Source organism: Engraulis encrasicolus, chromosome 6 (genome assembly GCF_034702125.1).
Source record: "Engraulis encrasicolus isolate BLACKSEA-1 chromosome 6, IST_EnEncr_1.0, whole genome shotgun sequence".
Classification (NCBI taxonomy): Eukaryota; Metazoa; Chordata; class Actinopteri; order Clupeiformes; family Engraulidae; genus Engraulis; species Engraulis encrasicolus.
In genome coordinates, this window is record NC_085862.1 from 36,688,080 (window position 1) to 36,715,861 (window position 27,782).

At 43.3% G+C, this 27,782-nt stretch overlaps 1 protein-coding gene across 5 annotated transcripts in view; it reads left to right on the forward strand.

Annotated features, from left to right (window-relative positions):
• slc44a5b (solute carrier family 44 member 5b) overlaps nt 1-27,782 on the forward strand; it is a 78,093-nt gene that overhangs the window by 43,416 nt on the left and 6,895 nt on the right. For 3 of the 5 annotated variants that reach the window (XM_063201458.1, XM_063201463.1, XM_063201460.1), the window contains exons 4-21: nt 5,537-5,621; nt 6,091-6,175; nt 7,325-7,453; nt 9,249-9,309; nt 9,707-9,830; nt 11,605-11,637; nt 13,878-13,961; nt 15,444-15,556; nt 17,306-17,437; nt 18,178-18,277; nt 18,874-18,966; nt 19,143-19,230; nt 19,686-19,948; nt 21,524-21,618; nt 22,402-22,505; nt 23,135-23,208; nt 26,671-26,741; nt 27,025-27,113. In XM_063201458.1, the coding sequence (XP_063057528.1) occupies nt 5,537-5,621; nt 6,091-6,175; nt 7,325-7,453; nt 9,249-9,309; nt 9,707-9,830; nt 11,605-11,637; nt 13,878-13,961; nt 15,444-15,556; nt 17,306-17,437; nt 18,178-18,277; nt 18,874-18,966; nt 19,143-19,230; nt 19,686-19,948; nt 21,524-21,618; nt 22,402-22,505; nt 23,135-23,208; nt 26,671-26,741; nt 27,025-27,113 (1,823 nt within the window). The remainder of the gene's footprint in view (nt 1-5,536; nt 5,622-6,090; nt 6,176-7,324; nt 7,454-9,248; nt 9,310-9,706; nt 9,831-11,604; nt 11,638-13,877; nt 13,962-15,443; nt 15,557-17,305; nt 17,438-18,177; nt 18,278-18,873; nt 18,967-19,142; nt 19,231-19,685; nt 19,949-21,523; nt 21,619-22,401; nt 22,506-23,134; nt 23,209-26,670; nt 26,742-27,024; nt 27,114-27,782) is intronic. The other 2 variants (XM_063201462.1, XM_063201461.1) reach the window with 1 other exon arrangement.

A 27,782-nucleotide genomic window follows, 5' to 3' on the forward strand; every position in this document is an offset into this window, starting at 1 on the left:
CAGCTCTCTCTCTCTCTCTCTCTCTCTCTCTCTCTCTCTCTCTCTCTCTCTCTCTCATCCTCTCTCTCTCTCTCTCTCTCTTGCCGCTCCATCAGTCCCACTTGCATGAGCACTTCACAATCAGAGCCGCCTCTCACGGCTCCACAGCTTCAGCTCTGGGCCTGACCAGCGCCGCGTCCGGCCCGGCTCCGTTTTCAAAAGCCAGCACCACCATCTACGTGAAGGCACTCCCATCAACAACCGCCGACACTCCAGGCCACGGCCGGCTATAACGTGCAACAAGAGCGGTAATTACCATAATAGTATCGTCGGGCCATCTCCTCTCCACACTAAAGGAGTTGCGTACCTATGCTACAGCATACAGCAGCAAATACTATGCCGTCACATTGTCTTTTCCATACGACTGCAGTTGTTATCTGCCCCGCGTTTGAACCGTTTTGAGAAATATGCCAGTGTGCTACGTCACACGGTACAGCCAGCCACCTCAAAACAGCAGTCGGCAAGGCAATTACCTCTAATCCTTTTCTTTATCTGCCCCGCGGTAGGGAAATGGTTGCCTATATTCAATCATGGCTCAGTGTGTTCCTCAGCTTATTTCCGGCACCCATTTGTCATTTCTCTCAGAGCGTGTAATGAGCGAAATAATTCTTTTTTGGGGGGTGGGTGTGGTGGAAGTGGAGTGTTATGGAGGGTAATAAGCGGGTCTATGGCAAGGATGGTGGCACACAACTCATGCTGTCCAAATAAACAGCAGCGAGGAGGAAAGCGGAGCTGAGCCGGATGCCAGCCAGACGTGCCCTGTAGTCATCCGTTATCAGGACAAATGGTTATGATGAGGGTAAACAAAGGAAATGGCGGGCAAACAGAAGATGGAACAACACATAAGAGACCAACTGCGGGGTACTGAAGGAAGCATAAAAGTTTTAAACAGTGCTGCCTTGTTTTTTTCTTTCATTTTGTTATTTTCGGAGGCACACTCCATCAGCAACCTTAGAGTTTTTCTAATCTAACGTCATTTTCCTTTCATAACGTTGGGGTTGTGCTGTGGTTGTGATTTCCTTTGCAGAAGATTAGAAAATGTGAAAACCGTAAAATAACAAATGCAATTGTAGACGAGATACAATAGCGAGCATATGTCAGAGTGCTGGGGTGTGATTTCCATTTTCTCCATGACTTCAAAGTGTGCTATGGGGAGCTTGGGAGGAGAATGTTTTTTTTCTTCTTCCGAGTATGTTAACAAGCGACAGAAGCTGAGGAGTTGGGCATTGCCCAGCAACGGGACTCAGGAGGGTTGAGGGTTTACACTCCACCTCCTCTCCTCCAGCTTACAGCATCTTAGAGCAGCACAGCGAATGTCCTGCTGCTCCCTGTAGTAAACCATCTACGTATCCACCATCCCAATCACTCTTAGGCTTTTATTGAATTGTGCTTACTGTACACGTTGTTTAGTATTACTTTTCGTGGTTCATTTTTATTTCATCTAAACAAAATAATTCAAAAGCTCAGGAGTTTCACAAGTGTGAAATTGGAAATGTATTGACCCAATCTGTCTGGACAGCCCGAATGACATGATGCCGAGTATTCAGAGCTACGTGCTTATCAGTAGCGCTACACAACACGAGCACAAACAGAAGAGTCCAATTACACATGGGAGTGAACAGGCAAACAGTGACAGTATGTGTAGTGTACATATGCTGCACAGGCACTTCTAGCTGCGAGAAACAAGTAATTGATGAACTGATCAGCAGGTGACAAGGATCTAATTGGGGATTCAGGAGTTGTCACACTCCCGATGTGCTGCTCCTTGCATGTCACCATTTTGCCACCACAGAACGGGAGTCTATGAGGCTTTTATGAGGTCTGCTGTGTAGATTAAAAAAACGGCCTAACTGCATGTGTGCATCCGCCTAATCGTTACATAATTTAACGTGTTGGAGTATACAGAAAACGAGTATCTCAGGCTGCCGTTTTTCTAGCTGTTTGTAGAATCAAAAATCAATGAAAATTGGGACACCCTGCAGCTGTCACACACCCACAGCACATCTGGTGTGAAGCAGACCTCGTTCACACTCACAGCTGCAGAAAGAATGTTAAAAGAAGAACAGATCGTCTCTTGCATAAATATAGTTAAGACTGGTGAAGGTTTCATCACAGGAAGGGTCTCTGTCACTATTTGACATCGCATGAAACACACAGAAATACAAAATATATATTTTAGCAAACCTGATGGAAATGTTTAGAGTAATGTATTGAAACATTTAATAATTTCTCATTGTACAAACCCTTATTTGTCACTGACCCAGAACTATAGTAAAGACGATGACGGTGTCATCACAGAGAGGGTCTGTGTCACCATTGTACCCCCAAGGTAATGCAATGATGTAATATAAAGAATTTCCCATATGCGCATACATCAGAGCATTGCCTGTGACTGTGATAGTTCCTTGTTACTCATTCTGTAGACGAGATGAAATGATAAATGGATCACACAAATAGGAGATACATGTCTTAATATCAGTCATGGGTAAGGGTTAGGGAGTCAGGCTTGTAGCCTAAAGGGTTGCCAGTTTGTTTCCCAATTTCCGACCCGCTAGGTTGGTGGGGAGAGTGTTTAACCAGCGCTCTCTTCTTGCCCATCCTCCTGCCCATCCTCCTCCTGAGCATGGTATCGTGCTGCTGCACTGCTCCCTTGGAGTGCCAGTTGGGATGCCCCCTTGCATGGGTGAGGCATAAAATGCAATTTCGTTGTGTGCAATTCCCCACGTGGGCTTTTTGTTGGCTCTGGAGATGAATAGGGTTTTTGCTGGTTGATTTGATGCCACACTCATTCTGTGAAGTGTGGCTTGAGCAGGATCCAAAAACCTCCAAAGCCCCATTCTGCCCAGAGTGTCACGTGAGACGGAGATGCCACCCAGCGACAACCACGTTGGTTTTGGTTGATTTGATGCCTCCTCTTTCTGTTTAGGTCAGCAGGTGCTTGAGCAGGACCCAGAAAGCCATTTTGCTCCTGGCATTCTGCTTGGCACCTGCCATGGTGGCTTTTACCATCTGTGTGTGAATGGGTGAATTTGAGGCATTCTATGTAAAGTGCTCCTTGGGTATGCCGATGAAGGCGTATGAAAGTGCTGTATAAATGGAGCGCTTATCCATTTACATGTCTGGAAAAATGTCATCATTTGCATTTTTAAAGGCCGTCATTTATACCATTTACGTTTCCAAATGTCGCCTTTTAGACAATATACATGTTTAAATCATGGCTTTTTGCATTTACGTGTCAAAATGTGAAGCAATCTCCTCTCTCAGCAAAGCTCAGTACAATGCCTGTGATTGTGGATGATAGCTGCGTTAGTCATTCTGGATAAAAGCTGAACGTCCACATCTGTAAGTGATATGTCATCATGCAAGTAATGCTTGAAGCGCTGTCCATTAGCTGAGCAGCTGAGGACAACGCCTGTGATTGTTAGGACCAGACAGTTGTGGGAGTGAGTAGGAGAATACAGGCAGTGGTCTTTGCTACTGTAGACTCTCACGCAGGTCTTCTTGTGTGGTGTGTGTGTGTGTGTGTGTGTGTGTGTGTGTGTGTGTGTGTGTGTGTGTGTGTGTGTGTGTGTGTGTGTGTGTGTGTGTGTGTGTGTGTGTGTGTGTGTGTGTGTGTGTGTGTGTGTGTGTGTGTGTGTGGTCGGGGTGGGGGTCACGTCTGCACAGATGAGTAGGAGTGCTGGAATGCAGGAGCCGGTGCAAACATCAGATGCTTTGTGTCAAGCAGTCTCTGCACTTTTTGAACATGGACACTTTCTCAAGTTGTTATTGTGTTGCTCCTGTAGATGGGAGTGATCAATGACCAGCACTATCAATGTACATATCTTTCTCTACAGCAGTGGTTCTCAACCTTGTTTTGAACAAACGCCCCCTTGACCTCATCATAAGCCTGCCAATGGCCCCTCAGTTTAAAAAAAATGATGGACTAATGCTCCCCATTTGCAACTGAGTGCCCCCTTCCGCCCTCACAGATGTCTCAATGCCCCCCAAGTGCCCCCGCCCCCCCACACACATCTCTCTCTATATATCCACATGTGAACATGTGAACACACACTCTCACACACACACACACACACACACACACACACACACACACACACACACACACACACACACACACACACACATAAACACAACACACACAGCACTGTTTTTTTCTGTAGGCAAAGTAGAATGAGATCATCGGCGAGATCATCTCACTGAGTAGTCGGTCTTAAAGGCTCTCCTTGGCAGTAGTCTCACGTCAGAGGCCAAGGGTGGACTTTGTTGTCCAATTACTTTAAGAGCGAGTAGGAGGATGAGAGAGAGGGAGCGAGAGAGAGAGGGGCGAGATAGAGAGAGAGAGAGAGAGAGAGAGAGAGAGAGAGAGAGTGGCGGCTGTTTTTGGTAATAGGGAATGGAGGTGACTTTAAATGGCCGGGGGCTTGGCTGTGATTAAGTGGAGGGCTTTGTTTTTCTACCTCCCTCCCGCCATGCACACACGCACGCACGCACGCACGCACGCGCGCACACAAGCACACAAGCACACACATGCAGGCACACACGCAGGCATGCACGCACACACACACACATAAACATGCGCGCACACACACGCACACGCACACATCCGCACGCACGCACACACACACACACACACACACACACACACACACACACACACACACACACACACACACACACACACACACACACCCGTTTGGCTAAATTGTTTCTGCTCCCTCCCAAGACGACGACGCAAAAACACAGGCTCGTGGGGGCCTTGCTAGCCGCTCAGTCAGCGTATCAGCGGTCAAGTGCTAGCGGTTTTGGATGACAAAGCCCATTAAGGTGACACCAAGGTGAGCGAGAGAGACTGAGAGAGAGACGGGGGAGGTGGCGTGCAAAGAACTCGATCCATCACTCTCCTTGGCACATGATTTAGTCCGGATTTGTTTAGTTCGGCCGGCAAAAATCGATACCGTCCAGCCCTATCTGCTGCGTCGAGTCTGTGAGAGGCTCGATTAACACACCTCATTATCCGCCACTGCTTCTTTGTGCTACGTCGCTACGTTGAAGTGGTCATATTTTTTCCCCTGGCCGATGCTGACTGCATGGATTTGTGTGTTTGCTGCTACCGCTGCTGTTAAACAAAAGTGTCAGCACAAGCACCGTCGGTGTTCCATCTTCCGTGTCTTAACCTGTGCAGCCGAGACTGCCGTGTTCTGTGTGTCTGGAAGCACGACTTTGGGACTGATCAACAATTATTATTAAACGTACTTCATGTTTTATGGCATCATTTTCAGAGAAGGGAGTATCATTCTGTACAGTAGCATTGACTGTGTATCTTCATCACATAGAAGAAAGAGATGAAGAGTAATAAATAACATCTTTCTCTCTCTCTCTCTCTCTCTCTCTCTCTCTCTCTCTCTCTCTCTCTCTCTCTCTCTCTCTCTTTCTCTCTTTCTCTCTTTCTCCCTCTCTCTCTCCATGTGTGTGTTCTATTCTGCTCTCCATCCAGCCTGGATTCATGGTGACCCCAGGAAGGTTGTGTACCCCACAGACAGCAATGGGCAGTTCTGTGGCCAGCAAGGCACTCCCAACGCGTAAGTACTACAGTACAGGATGTCATAAAATTATCACCATAGTGACTACTGTCAGACATATCTGGTGCTGTTCCACAAGGCTTTGTCTGATGAAACGAGTAGTTATTCCCACAAAATTGACTAAGTCTGCCTTGAATGTGAGTTTTTAATATTTATTTTAATGTTAAATCAATATCACATTGATGTGTCTCTCACCACCTGGTTTATAAAAGACTGTGACCTGAAAGGGCTGAAATCATGACTGCATTGTGATAGAAATAAGCTCTCTCAAAGTGCTAAGTGCTTTGTTTATCACAGTGTATCTCTGCTGCTAATGTGGATGGAGTATAACTGCACATGAACTGCGGTCTAATGATTCTGTCAGAACCATATTGTATAGAGGTCATATAACACTGTGGTCACATTATTTTAAACTGAACATCTGTTTTTTGTGATATAATGGTCTCTCACTTTTTCTGTTTCCCCACAGAAACAAAGCCATATTGTTTTACTTCAACATTTTACATTGTGCTAACCCTGCGGTGTTGATAAACCTGCAATGCCCGACGAGACAGGTGAGTGAGGCGAGACAATTGTGCTTGTTCATTTCCTGTCAGTGTGTCCCATTTTCCTGGAAAGAGACCAAACTCTTCAAGGCCATCAAACGCATCACAGAATTAAACACCTCGCCTCTATATCTGTACAAACTGTGCCAGCGCTCCGTTGAATGAGACCCGCCACCTCTGTTTAAACCCAATGCTGTCCTGATAAAAAGCTATCAGATCCAGAGGCTAGAATACCCTCACCAGCTCATTACACAGTGAGTGGGCACAAGCACCGGATGGTGCCTTATAAACAGACTTTTTTGTCTACTGGGATTGATAAAATATGGCCTGCGTCTGCGGATACTACAATACTGTGTGGGATGCATCAAAGAAAGACATTATGTTGCAATATCACCATTAGTATAAACCATCAGTGTGAAATATGCCACAACAACCACTGCACATCAAACAAACTGCAATCTACGCTTCCGTACCCCAGAATTAACAAAGGCCATCTGCCCATTTCTATCAATGTGGATTGCGCCAAATGATGTTTTATTGTATGATTGGGTAACACGCATAATAATAGTTAAAGTAATGGCCGCTTGTAATGGAAATAATATCAGAAATAAAAAATGTGAGAAATTCTTTCACTTGTGCAGAAGTAAATTTGGTCTTGAAATGCTAATCTCAAGGCAAACAGACCTTATTGTGTAATGAGATTTCATGCAAATGAATAGCAGGAACGGCAAAAGAATACTAATAAACACATGCTGTTCTAAAGCCATGACAGACAATGAGCTCTCAACTTTGAATGAAAGTGTCTGTGTCTTGGCTTTGTACAATGTTATAGGATGCATTGGTGTGTGCTGTGTGCTTTGAACAAGTGCAGTGCACAGGAATGGTTATGCAGAGTACAAATGCATCAGTACGTGTATTTGGCAGTACTCATTCTATTGACATCCATTGAGTTATACCGTTTCTTTTGTTTGATTTCGTATCAAATTGAATCTGAAACTAGGATTGACAAAACTGCACCTAATCTTTGCTCTTCATTCTCAGTGATTCTTCATTCTTCATTGTTCATTCTCATTATCTTCAGTCATTCCCTCTTAATTGTACGTTATTGTACAGGTGTCTTAGTGCTCACTCACTGTTGTTGTTTTTTTGTCTCTCTAGTTATGTGTCTCCAAGTGCCCGGACAGATTTGCCACATACATCGACATGCAGTACAACTACAGGTCTAACAAGAGCTACTGGGACTACTATCGACAGTTTTGCAAACCGGGCTTTAACAATCCCTGGAAGGTACTTCACTTTTCATCTTTTCACCACCATTAAACACCGCTCTCGACATTCTCACTCCTTCAGAGATCAAATGCCTTTGTTTAATGCTTCTGTACAATTGCAATACATTCCTGAATACTCAAGGACAGAGCTTGAAAGACGACTATAGGCAGTTCTACAAAACAAGGCTTTTAGAGTCCTTGGAAGGTACTTAAAAAGCCTTGTTTTGTAAAACTGCCTATAGTCGTCTTTCAAGCTCTGTCCTTGAAGGTACTTCTTGTCCTCGCTCCTTTTTTATCATAAGCAGAAACTACCGTGTTTGTGTAATGGGTGGTGGCGTTTTCAAAAGGGGTACATTATAGGTGAAAGGGCAGAAAACTTGATCAGAATATCACTCCATATTGATTGGATTGACTCTTGATGAAGTTTCCAATGGCTAGGATGACCATGATGATGATGATGATGATTAGGGCTGTAGCGATATTGTATCGAATCAATACATTGCAATTCGCAGTCACGATACTGTATCGCAATGCAAGGAGGCAGTATCGTGCAATTTCAAAGTTCTGTTAGGTCCAGGAACCAACCATATGATATGACGTGATAATGCTTCTAGGCTTCAATCATTAGTAGCCTCTTGTAACATCTCCTATCTATAACATTTCATAGTTTTATTGATAATTTATAATTAAATGTGACAAAAGAAAATTGAGTAATTTAAAGATGCATTTCAAAAAACGTAGGAATAAAGTCGCGATACGAACCAAATCGTGAGTTGAGTGTATCCTTACAGCCTTCGTGTGGATGATGATAGTTACTACGATGATGATAATGACGATGAGAATGACGACCATGGCGATGATGACAGTGACGCACAGAGGACTGACATAGTAGGGAACATTTAGGACATCATGATGGTGTTGACATCAGCAGATGTGTTGGATCTGGTGTGTAAACTGCGTAGAGAGTGGAGAGACACCACCGCCATTCTATCATTAGGACCGCCGCACGCCAGGCCAGCTGTCAGACCACACACCACACCAACACAATCGCTGATGCCTCCCCTCAACTGAGTCACCAGTCACCATTCCTCAGCCCTCGAACCAATGTAGCGCTATGCGTGCTGTAACCAGCGCACACATTCTCACACACGTACACACGTACACACACACACACACACACGGACGCGTGCACGTGCACGTGCACGTGCACGCGCACACAAACACACACACACACACACACACACACACACACACACACACACACACACACACACACACACACACACACACACACACACACACACACGCACACACGCACACACACACACACAAAAGTAACAAACATGAGGCGCACATACCATATTGAAGGCAAAAAGTAAAAACACACACTCACACATACACTTACCACACATGCACACACATTCAGCCAGCATGCACAGACCTACCTACGCATGTGCACAAGCGTGCACGCACGCAAGCACGCACACACACACACACACACACACACACACACACACACACACACACACACACACATAATAACACAAACGCGCACACACACAGAAGCACACAACCTAATGGCTGCATGTCGACAGTGTGTCAGAATCTTTGCCACGTTATTGGTCAGGGTGACACGAGCGCTGCATCGCCAACGCTTTCAAAATAATCATCAGTGCCTGTCTGACTGAGCTGCTCAGATACCACCTGTTATCTCTCTCTCTCCCTCTGTCTCTCTCTCTCTCTCTATCTCTCTGCACTGTGTTCCTGTGACCGCTAAATTTGGTGCCTGTCTATCTTTTTTTCCTCTTTCTCAGACGGTTTCGGAAGTGCTGCGGGATGAGGACTGCCCGTCCATGTTGGTGCCCAGCAGACCATGTGAGTAAGCCCGCTGATGAGCCGTCAGCCTCTACGTGCAGCACTACATACCTCATGGAGAGGGTTGTGGTTTTTAATAAAGCACTGTATAAAAAATGACATGTTTGTGTGCATAGTTCCACAAACTAATGGTCCTTGTAAGGACATAATGGTCAGCTTTATAGTTATTAGCAAGGGATGCTAAATGATCTAAAAAAAGTCATACATATTTAATTTACACAGACATGGTTTTTCCCTTTCCATGCTGGAGAAACTGATGTCATAAACACTGAGACGTTTAAAGTGTGATCTTTTTTAATAGTCTCAGTGATTTTTTTTTTAAACATCCTCTATGAATGGACCTATTCATTGCAAGGTCACTGCCCAAACCATTACTCATGTTCCTACTCGTCTTCAGTTTTACAGAGGTGCTTTCCAGACTTCATCACCAGGAACGGCACCTTAACCGTGGCCAACAAAACGGACTTCAAAGACGGGCTAGGTAAAACACGGAGCGTCACCGACCTTCGAGATGCGGCCAAGTAAGCATCTTCCTGTCACTCCCATTTACAAACGACTAAGTGATTATGTAAATATTAGCCCTATTTATACATGGGTTCACCTTGTTTAACAACACAATGTTATGAGTAGGGGGCAAGACACTGGCAGCCAACCACGTTAGCTATTTTTTTGTTCGACAGTGGTTTCCAACAATCAGAGGTTAAGTTGTGCTCAGTTAGTTTCGCACAGTCAGGGGGAAAAAATGTAGAACCCATGTATACTGTGCTATTATTTATCATTTAATTGTGTATTTAGGGTGGTTGGGCATTTTTTTAATATTTGTTATATTTTTTTATTATAGAATAACACTTTTCATTATAGAATGACAAGTCAGGAGAACAGTTCAATATATTGAGAACAAGATTAGCCAAGTAAGGAAAGGGGTAGTTTCAATTCAATTTCAAAATCCTTTTTTTGCTGTTTGACTTCACAGTATGTCTTATACATTATACAACCCCAAATTTAACAGCTGGTTTAATCTGAAGGAGTTTTTTTTTTCTCTCCAACTCTCTTAACTGTGTTGGAGCGTCTACCCTGGGGATTGGAGGAGAGTGGAGAGTAGAGGAAAGAAAAGGAGAGTAGGAGAGAGAGAAAGCGAGAGAAAGAGAGAGAGAGAGGAGAGGAGATGAGAGGAGAGGAAAATGGATGAGCCATAGGGCAGATGTGAAAGTGGACCATTAGAGAGAAAAGGGCTCCAGAGGAATAGCCGACACCTCCGCAATCCCTGCAGGCCATGCAGTTTGGCCGCACAATTAGCCCTGTGCTTTTGTTGACATTTAAACCTCGCCCTGGAAGCTCTCTCTCAATTTGTCATGGCATTAGACCGGTCAAAATTTCTATGGTGTGTGGAATTATGTGAGTGTACATGTAGGAGTGAGTGACTGAGTGAGTGAGTGAGTCAGTGCTTCTGTGTGCGCGTGTACTGGAGTCCATGCATGCAGGCCTGTGTGTGTGTGTGTGTGTGTGTGTGTGTGTGTGTGTGTGTGTGTGTGTGTGTGTGTGTGTGTGTGTGTGTGTGTGTGTGTGTGTGTGTGTGTGTGTGTGTGTGTGTGTGTGTGTGTGTGTGTGTGTGTGTGTGTGTTTGTGCGCGCGCGTGTGTTTTGATGTTTGTGTGTACGTATATATATGCGTTTCAGCGAGTCTGAAGCCAGACTCAATATTACTGTGCTTGAAAGAAAATCAATAGGAAGATGAATGTGAATTACTGTTGTGGTCTTCCAAAGCCACCGTCTTAAGCTGATTATTTTTCCATTTAGGGAAGACTGGACAGCTCTATCAGGGTAGGATATTGGGTTTGTGGTTTAGACCAAAGACACTGGCTTTTTTTCTCAGACTTTTCAACTTCTTTAATGGCATGATTGCATGGACGTGCGACTTGGTGCAACAGCCTTTATAGGCTCTCATGCTTTTGTTTGGTGCCCAAAAAAGGATGCACGCCACGGTGACTTTGGGTATGCAAATCAGAGTCCGTAATCACAGACTACAATTTCATAACCAATGTCTCAATATGTTACAAAGAAAAGACACAGACACAGACGACGCCACAAGAATACAAACAAAGGACACACTAGCACAGGACGTTTTTTCCCCCTTTGTGCATTGTACCACGCAATGTCATACAATGCGGCCCTTGACTCAGAGCACAGTAGACACACAGGGAGAAGGAGATGCTATGATTTGCGGATATTGTTTTGCTGTGAAGCTTTTATCTCCTGTGCACGCCGAGTAACGAGCACACTGTCTTCCTTCTTCTAGCCGAGTAACAGACATACAGCAAGGAACCGAAAGGTCTCTCGTCTCCTCTCGTCTCGTCGTCATTCCCTAGCTTCCACTTCTGACCTTTTTCTCGAGTCTTACGCGGACTAACCTTCCCCGCTCCACACCCCCAACCCCCCACCGCACCGCACTCACTGTATAATTGGCCATCTGCACCTGGGCCTATAGAGCCACTCACACATGAACGCACACTGTACCATACCCGAAGTTGTCCTTGACTTGACTTATGCTCTGGACTGACAAAAAGAGCCAGGAAGCATCTCTGTGTTGAGTAGCGCTTTGAGGTAGTGCTGTGTTGTTGTTGTGGTAACACTTCAAACGTAACTCCACAAGATCTGTTTTTTATGTCCTTGACCTGATAGTGAACACACGATGACTTTAACTTCTTACAGCGACAATGTCATTTATGCTGTATAGGCCTATATTCGAAGCAATACCTTGGGCTGACAAAAAGAGCCAGGAATGGTCTCTGTGCTAAGTAGCGCTTTCAGTTTGTGCTGTTAGTGTTGTTGTGTGTTAACACAACATACTATTCATCCACAAGATCATCCGTACTCCGGAAGATCATTTCATGTTCTTGACTTGACAGCAAATGCACCCTAAACTCCTGAACTAGTCATAACAATATGATTGAATTTGAAGTCGTCTATAAGCATTTGTGAGAGAACAGAATATCTGGTGTGGATTATTACGCTTCTGTTGTCTTTCAAGAGACCCACGATTAGAAGTAGAATGTTGCAACTGGAATGTCGGCTGCTAGTCATCTCTCTAGTCAGACGTAGAGGCAGAATTCTTGGCATCAGTCCCACAGGAAGAGACAGCCAGCCGGTAGACGTCCTACACAGTCACGGATACGCTTTACAGCTCATGTAGAAAGCACCATCCATCTAGCAAAAACAAAAAAACCTCAGAGACGCATCACACCAAAAAAAATCTTGTTCTGATATCTATTACACCTTGTAATGCCAGTGGATACCGCACGAGATTAACCAGTGTTATTAGCAATGGCAGCTGTCAATAAAGTACACAGATTGTAGGCCGTTTGAGTGATAGCTATCAGAACCAAGTCCTCAAGCATATTCTTACATACAAGCAGAGCTTTAAATTAACCTTTTTCATCATCAGCCAGAATGGCTAGTAGATGCTGATTTTACTAGCCAAACACACACTCACTACTGGGTCAAAGTGGCTTGCAAGTTGGTCTTGCAAGCCAACCACCAGCCAAAGTGAAATTTTACCAGCAGTTGGCTGGTATTAATTTAGAGCCCTGCTTACAAGCCTTGGCTCTTTCGCCCTCTGTCTGTGTACATGTAACAAACTCCCACTCTAGTCAGTGAATCTGTTCATGTACTGCACAGAGGCAGACTCTCTCCAAAGAAAAGCCACAGGAAGCCGCCAAGTCTAATCTCTGAAGTGTTTCCCTTTGTGTTCCTCCTGCGCATAACAGCTCTCTGTGTGACCGACCGGCCGCACACAGTACAGTATGTTGCCATAGACGAGTAGTCGTGACATACATGTTGGCTTTCTCTCCCGTGTGGTACTGTAGCACTAACGCTCTCCTGTGTTGGTTTGATGATGTGGACCCTAACTACCGGAGGCCTTAGCCAACCTGTTCTACGTGATCTCGAAGGATTTGCGTCTATTTTCTCACACAAAGCAAAAACTGAAATTGCATCCTCCAGATTACGACACATTCCCTTTGATATCACACATGCGCAGTGGTCATGCTGCTGTCTGGAGCACACAGATGGCCAAACTCGGCTTCTGACTGGTCAAGCTACATGATAACCTGCACGTTTGAACCGGCAATCGGGTCCCTGTGACAGGTTAGGTTTAGGGATGGTTTTGGTCAGGGCACAATTTTAGAACTCAGAAACATTGCATTCCTGACAGGTTAGGTTTAGGGATGGTTTTGGTCAGGGCACAGCAGGACATTTTCACGTTTGAAGCTAGACCAATCAGAAGCCATCTATGTGCTCTGGACAGCAGGGAAAGCGGCGGAATCTGGACGCAATTTCGGTTGTTGGTTTGCGTGAGAAATTGGACGCAATTCCTTCAAGATCAGGCTCTGTTTGCAGGTTTTTTTGCAGGGCAGCCGGTAACAGGTCTTCTCATAACCTCCAGGGACTAATCCTGTGTGGCTTTGAGAATAAGCGAGTGCTGTGATGTAACTTCAAAAATATATATATACTGTATACTGTATGTGTGTGTCATAATGGCTGGTACTTAACAAGTATGTGCTCCTCTTTCAGTGGCGTCACGGCTATGTTGGATGCCAAAGAGGTGGGCATCAAGATCTTCGAGGACTATGCCAGCTCCTGGTATTGGATTCTAATGTAAGTACAGACTTTTTTTAAAAAAAAGTTCAAAGTCCTGTGCACCTCTCAGGGTAGGTGCTAGTACAGTAACTGCTGGATTGGTAGCCACTTGACTTAGTTGACAAAGTTGAAAAGATGGGTGACTGCACACTACTTGACTTTACAGACTATATTTTTCTTGAGGGACAACAATGTGTTTTGCATGTAGCCTCCTCAAGTTCACCCAGGAGTAAGTGTGTGGAGGGAATAATTACGTATGTAGTATGTAAACATTGCAGTCTGGAAGATTCGGGAAGAATACATTATGTTGACAGCAACATCTGCAGTAATAATAAAATGTCTCATGCTTGGTAGATCAACAGTGAACACTGTTTGATGAGTGTCTGCTAGGATGAATATTTTAGTTTGCACATGTGTAGTGTGTGAACGTGTGTGTGACACACTTGGATATGTTTGCAGGCATGTGGAAAGATAATTTGATCTACCAATAGACATACTGCCACACCTGCTCTACCAATAGACCAATTGTTTCAATGCACTATGTTTCCCTCCCCCTCTCTTCGTGTTGTTGCTATGTGTGCATTGATGGTTTATACTGTATAGTGGTCTAGTGATCACCACAGAAAATGAATTTTAAAGGGGTATGCCACTATTTTGGGGCTTAATACAGTTAAAATCGTTGGCCAGGGTTTATAAAGGTGGTAAATTGTCTTATTTTTCATGTAAGCCGTTGTCTTGCTTTAAGACAAGTTAAAAGAGGGAATATGTCGCTAAGCTAGTGAAAGTCAATGCAACCGTGTAGCATTCTTCATATTCCCCCTTTTAACTGGTCTTAAAGCAAGACAATGCTTAACATAGCCATCGGATATGGTGAGTAATAGTGGCATACCCCTTTAAGTCTGTGGATACTCTGCGGTATATGTGAGTTTCTGTCACTTACCCAGTGTCTCCATATTGTTGTGTGTGCCATAGTGATGGTGCTTAGTGGTCTGCTGTGGATATACTGTACATGTGTCTGTCACTCACCTGGTTTCTCCATTTTGTTGGTGATGTCATGTATAATGGTGTGCAGTGGTTTGCTGATCACTAAAGAAAGTTAACTAACAATGGTGTCTCCATGCTAGATGTATGACGATCATTATAAACTGTTAAAAACTGTTTGACTGTTAAATCAAGACTTACGTTTTTCTTATATGTTTCAGACAGTACAGGTAAAAGTTTTATGTTTTAACTGACATGTTTTGACGATGTAGTGTCCATCTTCATCAGAGCACTTCACACATGACCACTTTTACATGTCTGAAAAACGAAAGAAATAGAAAAGAAAAACATAACATACGTCTTGATGGTGTGTCTCCATGCCATTGTGTGTTGTGGTGGCGTGTTGTGGAAGTTAGCTGACATGGTGTCTCCATGCTGTTTTGTGTTGTGGTGGCGTGTAGTGGTCTGGTGATCACCACAGAAAGTGAACTGACATGGTGTCTCTGCTGTTGTGTGTAGTGGTCTGGTGATCACCATGGTGGTGAGCCTGCTCTTCATCCTGCTGCTGCGCTTCACTGCCGGTGCCCTCCTCTGGCTCGTCATCTTCGGGGTCATTGCTGCCATCGGATATGGTGAGTAACATCATTGCCATGTTGTGCACTCCTCATTATATATTTTACAGTATACAGTATAGCCTACATTACTTACTTAAATTACATGTTTGTATGTACTTGTACAGTACTTGTTCATACTTTTGTACTTGTGTTTTTAAGTGGTTTGGGCCAATTCTGTGAATCTTCAGCGATTTAGTAATTATGTAAATGTGTTGAATAAGTAAATTGACTTGTCTTAAATTGACTTGAGTGCCAATGCACGGTATGCACAGTAACATGCATTGGACATACAGTAATAGGATGGAAAAAAAATGTTTCACTGGGAAGAAGTGCTTGGAAATAAACGAATAAACCTTAAGTGCCTAAATTGATAAACCTAACATACTCTCACAAGCAAGGATTCTGGTCATAATCCCTTCTCCAGAAAAATGTTCTTTCTAGCGGCAAAAGCAGGGCTTTGAACCGGTTCAAGGAACGAAAACGAAAACCAGGAACTTTTTGTATTTTACAGGGAACAGAAACGAAACCGGAAACGTTATTATTTTTTATGTTCTGGAACGGGAACACTTACGTTCCTCAAACAAACAAAAAAAAAGTTATTATTTTCCTGCGCACGTTACCATGATGGCTGAGGTTCACGTCCTGTGTGTGACATCAGACATTTTCTGACTGAATGGAGAGAGAGATGTGGATTACAAAGTCTCCACTCCACATCTTAAATAAGAGAAACACTGTCATACAAAAGGGCAGAGTTTCGATTGCATCATTGTAAGACATTGCAGAGAAGCGCGTGTAAAGCGCAGCAACAGTTCGACGTTATTGGGCATCCATGGCCGCTTCAAATATGCACAAACTCACAAGTCAGAGTGGAGCGTGCATTTTCATCATTTAGGTTTATTCTCCACTTAGGTCGTCCCTGAATGGCAAAATTCTGGAGGATATTCATTTCATCCACTTGAATAAATAGATTGGAATGTAGGCTGACTCATTTGCACATCCGTCTTTCTTGGTTAATTAACGTCAATTAGGCCTATGGGGAGTAATCAGCTGACAGGAACGAAATGAACCGTTCCGGGAACAATATTTTTTTGTTCTAACCAGTTCGGGAACGTCAATTTATTGGTGGAACTCATAACCGGAAACGTTATAATTATGTTTCTGTTCGGAACGGAACGTTTGGAAAAAAATAACGGTTCAAAGCCCTGGGCAAAAGTATATTGTGTTTTCTCAAAAAAAAAAAAAAAGTTGGTCGGGGAGAGGGCAATACGGTGAAGAATTGGGAAATAACTGGAGGCTATGTTGGAATTGTGGTGCCATGGATGTATGTTATACGGACTCCTCCTCTCCACCATCCTTCACCACCGCATGTTTACACCCTGATGCCCCCATACTGCGGGCTGGCTGCGCGGTGGGAAACTGCAGTCTTTGCAAAAACTTCAACTGTCAGATCCGATACCAACACTGCCTACACTCCTGCATGGCATAGCAGGAAAACACTGTTGTATTCTTTCATCTTCCTCCACCCCTCTTGTCTTTCGTTTTTTTGTTCTGTTCTTCCTCCGTCTGTTCTTTCGTCCCTCTCGCGCCTTCCCACCTGTTCACTCCCTCTGTTCTCTCTCTCTCTCTCTCTCTCTCTCTCTCTCTCTCTCTCTCTCTCTCTCTCTCTCGTTACTTTTGTTTCGTCCACTCTCTTCATTCTCTCGCTCTCGTTCTTCATATTCATCTCCTATCTCTCTCTCTTTCTCTCTCTCTCTCTCTCTCTCTCAGGAATCTGGCACTGTTATTGGGAGTATGGTCTGCTGCAGGGGAAGCCTGACGCTGAGGTCACCATCTCAGACATCGGCTTCCAGACGGACTTCAGGGTCTACCTACAGCTCCGCCAGACCTGGCTCATCTTCAGTACGATCACAAGCACAAGCAAATAAGATACACAAACACATAAGTGCAAACTATATACACTACTTCCACATGCACATGCACATGCACATGGACGGGCACGTACACACACTCACACACTCGCTCGCTCGCTCGCTCGCACGCACGCACACACACACACACACACACACACACACACACACACACACACACACACACACACACACACACACACACACACACACACACACACACACACACACACACACCATAAACCATGTTTTAAGTTTAGTTTTTGATGATTGATGATTACTCAAAGTGCTGAAGGGGAACTTCTAAAAGGCAAAATGTTCACTATTTACCGTCTCTATATACCACTTCATATTTCTCCTTTTCTTGTCATTGTGCCACTTGACATTTTTGAAGGCAATCTGTCTACTTTAAAATATATACTGTATATAGTATATATATAGATACGCTATTTGAAATTCCACTAAACTAAGAGATACAAAACCGATAACAGATAATATCTATACAAAAACCTAGACAACCTGGTCAAGCATTTGAAATACTTAATGAAGGCATTTTTGAATTCTGCATACCAGTAATACAAGCTCTTATGTGTCACTGACCCGTGGCCATGTGTACAGTTTATATCAGTATATGTGAGTGTATATATGAGAAAATGGGGTTCAGGATGGACGGTTATGATTTTGTGGAAGTGTGTTGCAGGAATTATAATAAATTTTGTTTTGTTGTTGCAGTGATATGCCTGGCCGTGATCGAGGCAATCATCGTTTTAATGTTGATCTTCCTGCGGAGGAGAGTGCGCATCGCCATCGCCCTTCTTAAAGAGGGGAGCAAGTGAGTAAACTGGCCCCGGGCACCACAGAGCACAGTTAGTCTCAACAGAGCACAGTTAGTCTCAACAGAGCACAGTTAGTCTCAACAAAGCACAGTTAGTCTCAAAGCCTGATTGTTTGCTGGACATTCCATTGAGCTCAGTAGTTACTGAACACTGACTCTCCCTCTCTCTCTCTCACTCTCTCTCTCTCTCTCTGATTCTCTCTCTGACTCTCTCTCTGACTCTATCTCTCTTTCTTGTTCTGTCTCTGTTCATTGTTTCCCACACGTCTCTTATTCTGTTTTATATCCGCACTTTCTTTTTTCATTCCTTTTTTGTCCGCCCTTACCACTTTCTATTGCACCTCCTTGCACACTTCCAATCACATTGTATCGCTCTGTTGCTATGCACTCTCTTCCTTCCAACGGTTCCCTCTCTCCGCTCTCTCCTTTTCTCACGCTGTCTCTCTTAATCTTCCTCTTTCCCCCTTTCCCTTTCTTCTTCTACTCTCTCTCTCTCTCCCTCTCTCTCTCTCTCTCTCTCTCTCTCTCTCTCTCTCTCTCTCTCTCTCTCTCTCTCCACCTCCTCTACCTCCAATACTCTATTATCCTCTCAGGGCTATTGGATACATCATGTCGACTCTTTTCTACCCCATCATCACCTTCTTTCTGCTGGCTGTGTGCATCGCATACTGGGCCGTGACATCAGTGTATCCTTTTTTTTGCCAGCAGCAGTACTGACTGCTTGGCCCCTCTGCTGTTGCTGTGGATCGAAAAGGCCTCCGTCTAACAGCCTCTCCTAAGTGCAATATCATGATAAATGTACTGAGTGTTTTGGGGTCCCAGGTTTGTTGTTGTTGTTGTTGTTCTTAACTGGAGCCGTCAGCTTTCTGGCGTCGTCTGGCGAGGCGGTCTACAAGGTTATGACCACAGAGCCCAAGTGCCAGTATGCTAACCTCACGTGCAACCCAGAGGTAAGCCGATATATCAGTCTTTTTTCATGTATTTAAAGCAAATGAGAGAGTAAATGGAATAAGTGATGTGAGTGGACTGAGGCTATATTTCTCCCAGCACAGGAAAAGAACAATTTTATGGATTTCTCTTCTCAGCAGATGTGGGTTTAATTACATACAATTTTAAAAAAAAATGTTTCCAGTAAGTGCGATGAATGCTAATATCCTTCAGATTTCATCTGACTTTTTGAAATTAATAATTTGCCTCACAGAGATTTAAAACATTTTTGTTATAATGGAGGAAGCCCACAAAAAAAGTCTAATTCAAGCGCCAGGCAGGGTCAATATGTACAAAGTAAATGACGTGCCATTTACTCAAGCTTGTATTTGAACCTCAGCTGTGCACTGGTTTATAATATCTGAACAAATATAATTCTACCACCACTAAACTTTTCTCTTTTTTTTCAATTTCGTAGATTTTCAACAAAACGAACGTGACTAAGGTGTGTCCGGGGGCGCAGTGCTCGTTTGCGTTCTACGGTGGCGAGAGCTTGTACCACCGCTACATTTTCGTGCTGCAGCTCTGCAACCTGCTGATCTTCCTGTGGCTGGTCAACTTCACCATCGCCCTGGGCCAGTGCACCCTGGCCGGGGCCTTCGCCTCCTACTACTGGGCCCTGAAGAAGCCACAGGACATCCCAACATGTCCGCTCTTCGCCTCCTTTGGCAGGGCCATAAGGTGAGAGAGAGAGATCGGGAGCAGTGATGAAAAACCTGTTAAAGGACTGGTGTGGATCATGTTGTTTTTCAATCTATTTTAAGAATACCTGTTGACATGAAATGTTTTTTTATGGGCGTGGACACTGGTCGAACCTCCATATATACAGTATACGTTTCAGAGTGTCTCAGTTTCTCAGCATTCACTTGAGTGATAAATGAACAACAGCTTTGGCTATAATATTGTCTATTCTTGACAATGGCAAGTTTGAAGAATGGTAGGAAAGGAAAGTCGTACACATAGGACATGGTTTGGGTTTGATATACTAGTACCGTATGTACTGCATGTGCAGTAGCTCATTCATGCAGTACATTTGCCGATGGAGGGCTGAGCTGATGTGGACACAGTTGTAGTACTTTAATAATTAAAAGGAATATCTACCCTGGAGCTGTGAGATATAAATCAAAGCACCGACCGAAAAGCTTACAGTGTTTTTAAAGTCGTTTGTCATCTCCCTCTTCAGTGCAATGTTTTGTTGTTACCTAGCGGCGGGCAAGACTTGTACGTTTCCTGCGCCTGGGGTTTGCCAGCGTACCCAGGTGTAATTATGCAACATCTGAGTCATTATGTGCTGCGGGAACTTCCTCTCCCCCCCCCCCGACCATGACCAGCCTTATTGTCTAATAGTAATTGAGGCTCCAAGGAGAAGAATACACATGCAAGGTTATTAAAAATGAATGAGCCAAAGTCGCTGTGAAACATTTCGTGCAGTTGTGATGCGTCGCAGTGGAATAAGTCTGTGGCCATTTGAAAGAGGATTTTTCTAATTTTTGTAAGATTATACATTTTTTTGTACATTTTTACTTGCTGCTACAGGTGTTCTTCTGTTTTCACCCCTCTCGAAATAGTCAGTATACTTGGAATGAAGAGTGCCTTCACCACTCTTTTTGCACAGGCCAATTCGTTTCACTACATTCGAAACGTGTATCTGTAATCTTGTATCCTTGTACTCATAAGAGAGTATTCTGTGTTCTGGTTGTAATGGCAATTCAGTATCAATCCACTCTCTCTTAAGAATAGTGAAAATGTTTTCAACAGTTGCATTAAACTGCACTGCATGACCTTAAACACTGAATAGAACAACAACAGCAATCACCTCAGGGGATGGTGATAGGCTGATTCACCTCTGGGCGAAATTGTCTTATCGCATTGATTTTGCCTGTGCTGCGGTGCTGGCCACTTTGAACACTTGTAAAGGCAGGACATCCAAATTGATTGTGAATACCTGTGACTTGAATACTTGTGCTGAAGTTTCCTATTCCTTATCTCTTCTTTGTGTACGTTTTGTATTTGTGTATCTATGTAAGCTGTCAGACACCTTAATTTCCCTCGGGATTAATAAAAGTTCTCTACTTTATGCTACTCTACTACTTTTATAAGATATTCAACTGATGATAAAGAAATCAATTCATGCTTTTTCAATAATCCTGTTTACACTGTACATAAAGAAAACAAAACTAGAAGTGCCTGTTAAAACAATGAACTGAGTTTGTGTAAAGGGTTGCACATTTGATGATTCATGTTTTTGTCTTGCAGGTATCACACAGGCTCCTTGGCATTCGGTGCCCTGATCCTCTCCATAGTGCAGTTTCTCCGCATCATACTGGAGTATCTGGATAGCAAACTCAAAGGTACGGAGGGGGCAACATCCCTTACACCCGGGATATGCTTACTACATGATACGCATGTGTGCACGTTTTGTGCACGAACATGTTGCCATGTGTGTTTTATGTAAATTACGTGCATGGTAGCACACCTGAACACAAGGTACGCAGACACGTGCACGTAGTACAATTTTGACACAACCGAGAGGGGCAATCTTCAGGACTTCCATGTTGGCATCACAGTAGAGCCAATCAAGGGTGGAAAATATTATTGAGCACCCCTCTGGCCATCTGCCCCCTAGATGATACCTTCAGTACCGTGCCGTGCATAGTGCTCCAATAGCTCTTCAGCAAATAAACATATGTGCACTTGTTCGCACACAGTTGCACACGTAAGGAAAGTCAAACAGCAAGCATATCCTGGGCCTTAAGGACACAACCACAGCACAACACTGACCCTCTCACCTCGCAGTCATCTGGTCATATAAGGCCTAATGTACAAAGTGTAACAGCAGTCACAATAGTAACTGAAATAGTAAAGTAATAGCAGTAGCAATATCGAATGAATTATTTATTACAAATCCCAATAGCTTCGAAAATTGCAGAATATGGCAGTGCAGTTGGAGTACAACTGTGCAGGAGGCATTTGAAAACTGTGAAATGGATGAAGGGGGAAAAGAAAAGCTCATAAACAAGGGCCCAGTTGTTCATGAAAAGAAAACAAACACAATCAAAAGAGTGATCGTAGTAGTACCCTACAAGTAATGGTTATGCTTTTGATGTGATCCAATACTGTGCTGTCTCCTGCAGGGGCCCACAATGCCTTCGCTCGCTTCCTCCTGTGCTGCCTCAAGTGCTGCTTCTGGTGTCTGGAGCACTTCATCAAGTTCATGAACAGAAACGCATACATCATGGTAAGTCAAATGCATACATTATGCTAAGTGTCACTTAGCATTAGACCTCAAGCCTCGAGCTCTACCATAGTAGATATTTACACACACCATCACCACATACTGCTGTGGTGCAGCTCTGATAAGCAAGTGTGCGGTCAAAGCAATAGTGTAAGATTTAATTGTGTGGGCATATGTTGGCCTTATGGTTTGGGTAGTGGATCTTGGGATTGCAGGGGTGCTACTATGAAATTCATAGCAATACTAGCCCTGGGGTTGTAAATAATTCATTCCGTCTCACACTCTTCGCCATGGTTGGATTGCCATGACATCTAACCCCATATTGCTCCAGAGATTGTATCCTGTGCACAGTAAACAGAGTTAATTCAACTCATAAAGAGTCACTTTAACATCTTCTAGATTTGATTTAGATAGAGTGGTTTTACTTTGTACCTCAAGTTCTCAATAATTGAAGTATCAGCTTCAGTAATTGTAATAGCTGATACTTCATATCATCTAATTGTAATGTAATTTATTATTATAAAGGTATGTTTTCACTGCACTGTTAGAGAATGCGCTGTATCTATCGACTACTGCTGTGTGTAAGTAGATGCCACTGAGTGAATGTAAACACATTTCCTTGCCTCCTGCAGATTGCAATATATGGGAAAAACTTCTGCACGTCAGCAAGGGAAGCTTTCTTTCTCTTGATGAGAAATGTAGTCAGGTGAGAATAACACTTCCTTTCAGAGACTCTAATGAGAAACGACAGGTGAGGAAAAACACCTCTTCCCAAAGATGTTGTTTTTATATTTTTATTCACAGAGGATGGTTGCCACATACTGTAGATATTTTTAGTAATGTAGAGACTGTCCCGGGATTTAGATAACATTTCCATGTCTATTAAACAGATGCGGGCATTCCGGGTTCAGAAAGTAAGGCTTATTTGTGATTCAGCCAATTCTGAATGTTAAATTCCGACCTTTACTATTACTTTTGTCTGTCCAGCATCAGAGACCTCAAGTCCTCAATACACACACATGACACAAAACTCATTACTCTTACACAGGTGATTCCAATCATTAGTAGCCTATATGCACCTGGCTGATGCCATTAATTGTAACACCTGATTGTAACTATCAAAGCTCATCCTGCAGATACAGTCCCAGGAAAAAGTTTGTACACCCTTTGAAATGTCTTACCTTTCTGTCAAAATTGGTCATAAAACACGGTCTGATCTTCCCGGAAATCACAAGAAGGAACAACCAGAGTCTGCTTTAACTAATTCAACCCAAACATTTACAAGTTTTCATATTTTCATTGGCCATAAGATGTAAACAGTCACAGGACAGCAAGGCATAAGTAAGTACACCCTTGCATTCAATAGGTTTTAACCCTAAGTTAGTCACAATAACCTCAACCAGATGTATCCTGTAGTTGCAGATCAGATTAACAAAACAATCTGAATGCATTTTGTCTCCGTCTTCTTTAGAAAACTGCCCTTCTTCAGTAAGGTTTAGGGATGTTTGGAGTGAATAGCTTTCTTGACCTCATGCCATATCGTCTCAAATGTTTTTTGTCAGAGCTTTGACTGGGCTATTCCAGAATGTGTATTTCATTGTTATGAAGCAATTCTAAAGTCAATTGCCTCTAAAATATGGGTTGTTGTCCCATTTCAGCACCCATCCTCCTGTGTGCCTCAACTGTGTGACAGACTACCTCACATTTTTTCTGTAAAATATCTCAATAAACTTCTGAGTTCATTGTTCCACTGATAATAGCAAACTGACAAGGGCCTGAGGCACCAAGGTAACCGCATATAATGATGTTCCCGCCACCATACTCAAAAGTGGAGATGATGTTTTGGTGAAGGTGTGGTTCTCCAGTTCTCCTCCAAACATGACATTGTGTGTTCCCCTGAACAATTCAACTTTGGTTTCAACGTTGGTCTCCAGAATAATTAGCAGTAATTATGAAGCATATAAATGCTTTTTTGCAAACCTCAAAGGTGCAGCAATATTTTTTTGGTCAGAAACCCCATTCATTTTAGATTGGCAGAATGAACCCCATTTTTAGCTATTCTTGGTTACATCTCCACTTCTGAGTATGGTGGCGGGAGCATCATTATATACCTTGCTGCCTCAGGCCCTTGACAGTTTGCTATTATCAGAGGAACAATGGACTGAACTTTATTGTGATATTTTACAGAAAAAACGTGAGTAAGTCTGTCACACAGTTGAAGCACACAAGAGGATGGGTGCTGAAATGTGACAACAACCCATACTTTAGAAGCAAATTGACTTTAGAATGGCTTCATAACAATGAAATACACATTCTGGAATAGCCCAGTCAAAGCTCTGACAAAAAAACATTTGAGATTATATGGCATAAAGTCAAGAAAGCTATGCACTCCAGACATCCCAGAAACCTTGCTGACGAGAGGCAGTTCTCTAAAGAGGAGGGAGGCAAGACACATCCAGATTGTTTTGTTAATCTGATCTGCAACTGCAGGACAAGTCTGGTCAAGGATATTGCAACTAACTGAGGGTTAAAACCTATTTAATGCAAGGGTGTACTTACTTATGCCTTGCTCTCCTGTGAATGTTATAGCCTTATGGCCAATAAAACTACGATAACATGTAAATGTTTGTGTGGAATTAGTTAAAGCAGACTCTAATTGTTCCTTCTTGAGATTTCCGGGAAGATCAGACCATGTTTTACGATCAATTTTGACAGAATTGTAAGAAATTTCAAAGGGTGTACAAACTTTTTCCTGGGACTGTAGATCGGTGATGATTGGGAATCAACTGTGTAGTACACCAGCTATGCCTACTTTTACACAGGTGATAGATTCCAGTCATGAGTAGCCTATACATGGGTTCTAAATTTTTGTTTTAACCTGACTGCACGGAACTAGCTACGCACAACTCAACCTCTGATTGTTGGAAACCACTGTCAAAAAATTAGCTCATGTTGTTGGCTGCCAGTGTTTTGCCCCTCCTCACAACATTGTGTTTACAAATACGGCGAACCCATGTATATATGGGCACAGACAAGAGCAATGCATTGGAGCACCAGGTTTACACTTTAGGGTGTATTCACACCTACCTTGTATGGTCCGGACCAAACAGACCAAATTTTGTTTTTTTGGTCCCTTGGTTCTGACCTTTTGGGTTGGTGTTACCAAAGGAACCATTTTGGGGATCTTTTGGAGGTGTGAAAGCAGAGCCAAGTTTCCCAGCTGAAGAGGATGAATGTTGCCCACTCATTCTTGGCTACGTATGCTAATAAAGAAGTTAACCACGGTGTGACTTCAAGTGAAAAGTATGAATATGGCAAATACACAGGGTCCCTGACACATACACTTACATACAATTAATAAAACACATTTGGTTCAGACCAAAGTAAGTGAACCATCAAACTTTAATGGTCTGAATGCACCCTTGGAAATCTCTACTTAAAACTCAAGTTTTACATTTAGAAGTTTTAGGGAGCTGAAACTTCAGAAAGTATGCATTAACCCTTTAAGACGCAGCGTTATAAATCTTCACCAGAAAGGCAATGACCAAGTCGTAATGCTTTTCTAAAGGCCCTGTGTTATGCCATGGTAATGCAGTACTATGGTAGGAAGTTAACTTTTCATTGAGCCCGTTTATATACACATCAATAAACCGTTTATAATCAGGTTTTTGGAGCAACCGGTTTATTCAAGTGGTCATGTAAACTGAATAAACAGCTTTTATAATCGGTTTATTGCCGTTATCAGTTTATGAGAAATCTGATTTGTACAGGTAGGTTTTTGGCTAATAAACTGATTTCTGAAGACATGTATCCAGCATAATCGTGTTTTTATCAGGTTATTGACATTCTAGAATGAAAAGTAGCCAATCACAAGCCGTAAATTCTAGATTCGTGTCACACACTTGAGTGGAACCCAGGCAACCGACGGCCTGCATGTAAACAGCAATAAACAGTTCACTCCAATAACCTGTTTATTCCAGTAACCCGATTATTGTGATAATGTAAACGGACTCAATGACTGTTACAGCGTTCCACCAGTGGAATGGCGTGCATTATGCGGCTAGCTATGCCCCTTTAAAATATCCATATACCTGTACATGTCCACGGGCTCAATGTTTGTGTGTTTTTGGTTGTGTTTAATATCTCTGTCTGTTTCTCTGTACTCCAGAGTCGCTGTCCTGGATAAGGTGACCGACTTCTTGCTGTTCCTTGGGAAATTACTCATTTCAGGAAGTGTGGGTGAGTTGTTTTTCGCACCTATATGTTAATATTGTGTGTGTGTGTGTGCGTGTGCGTGTGTGCGCGCGCGCGTGTGTGTGTGTTATAGATAAGTTCTTTGCAGTCAGCAGTTTTAAAGAGGCAGCTACAATGCTGGGTTACAGATCATAGATGAAAGATCATGGCGTGGAGGTGATCCTGCTTTGAATTGTAAATGGGGTGTCTTCCTCCAGGTCTTTTGCTGTCAACCTTCTCGCTTGCTCTCTCGCACCTCATTTGCATATGGCTGTTATTTTTATTTTAGGTGTGTTGGCGTTCTTCTTCTTCACCCGCAAGATCCCAGTCATCCAGGAGGAGGTGCCCTCACTCAACTACTACTGGGTTCCTCTGCTGGTACGTACGCCTTGCCTGACAATCATCGACTTTCATATCTTTTCGAGACTTGGTCCGACCAAGAGCATAACAATTAACATTTCCCAAGCGGCATGGTTGACCCGCCTCCCTTTGTTTGCTACTGGTTGTTTTCCTGGTGGGCCAGCAGTCCTTAGTGGTTGATGCTGTTCTTTTTTTTCTCAGGGACTGGCCCAGAATTTAGAGGTGGTGGCAAATATCTTCAGCATAGAGTAGGCTGAGACGATTAAGATATCCACCTTATTATCCACGATCACAAGGGCGGTGGCAGTATTTGCGTAGCAGTTTGCTAGTGCTAAATCATTCAGATGGGCTATGGACAACCTAGCAGGAACTAGCAAACTGGGAATCCTGTGTTAGCACGAAATTGTGTTGAAGTGGGTGGGGTTAATGGGCATGGCATCAAGGTAGGTAGCATGACAGTGGCCTGTGCATGTGTGAAGGGCTGGACAAAGCTAAACAGGCCCTTACGATGGGTATTTCTCCATGTGAAGTGCCCTAGTCTTGCTAGGACGAGTAACTCCCATTTTTCCAAAGTGTATCAAATTATTAATTATACTTAGAGCTAGTTATTGGATACTCTTTGGTGAAATACACGAAAAATGGGTGTTACTCATCCTAGCAAGGCTAGGACACTTCACTTTGATAAAT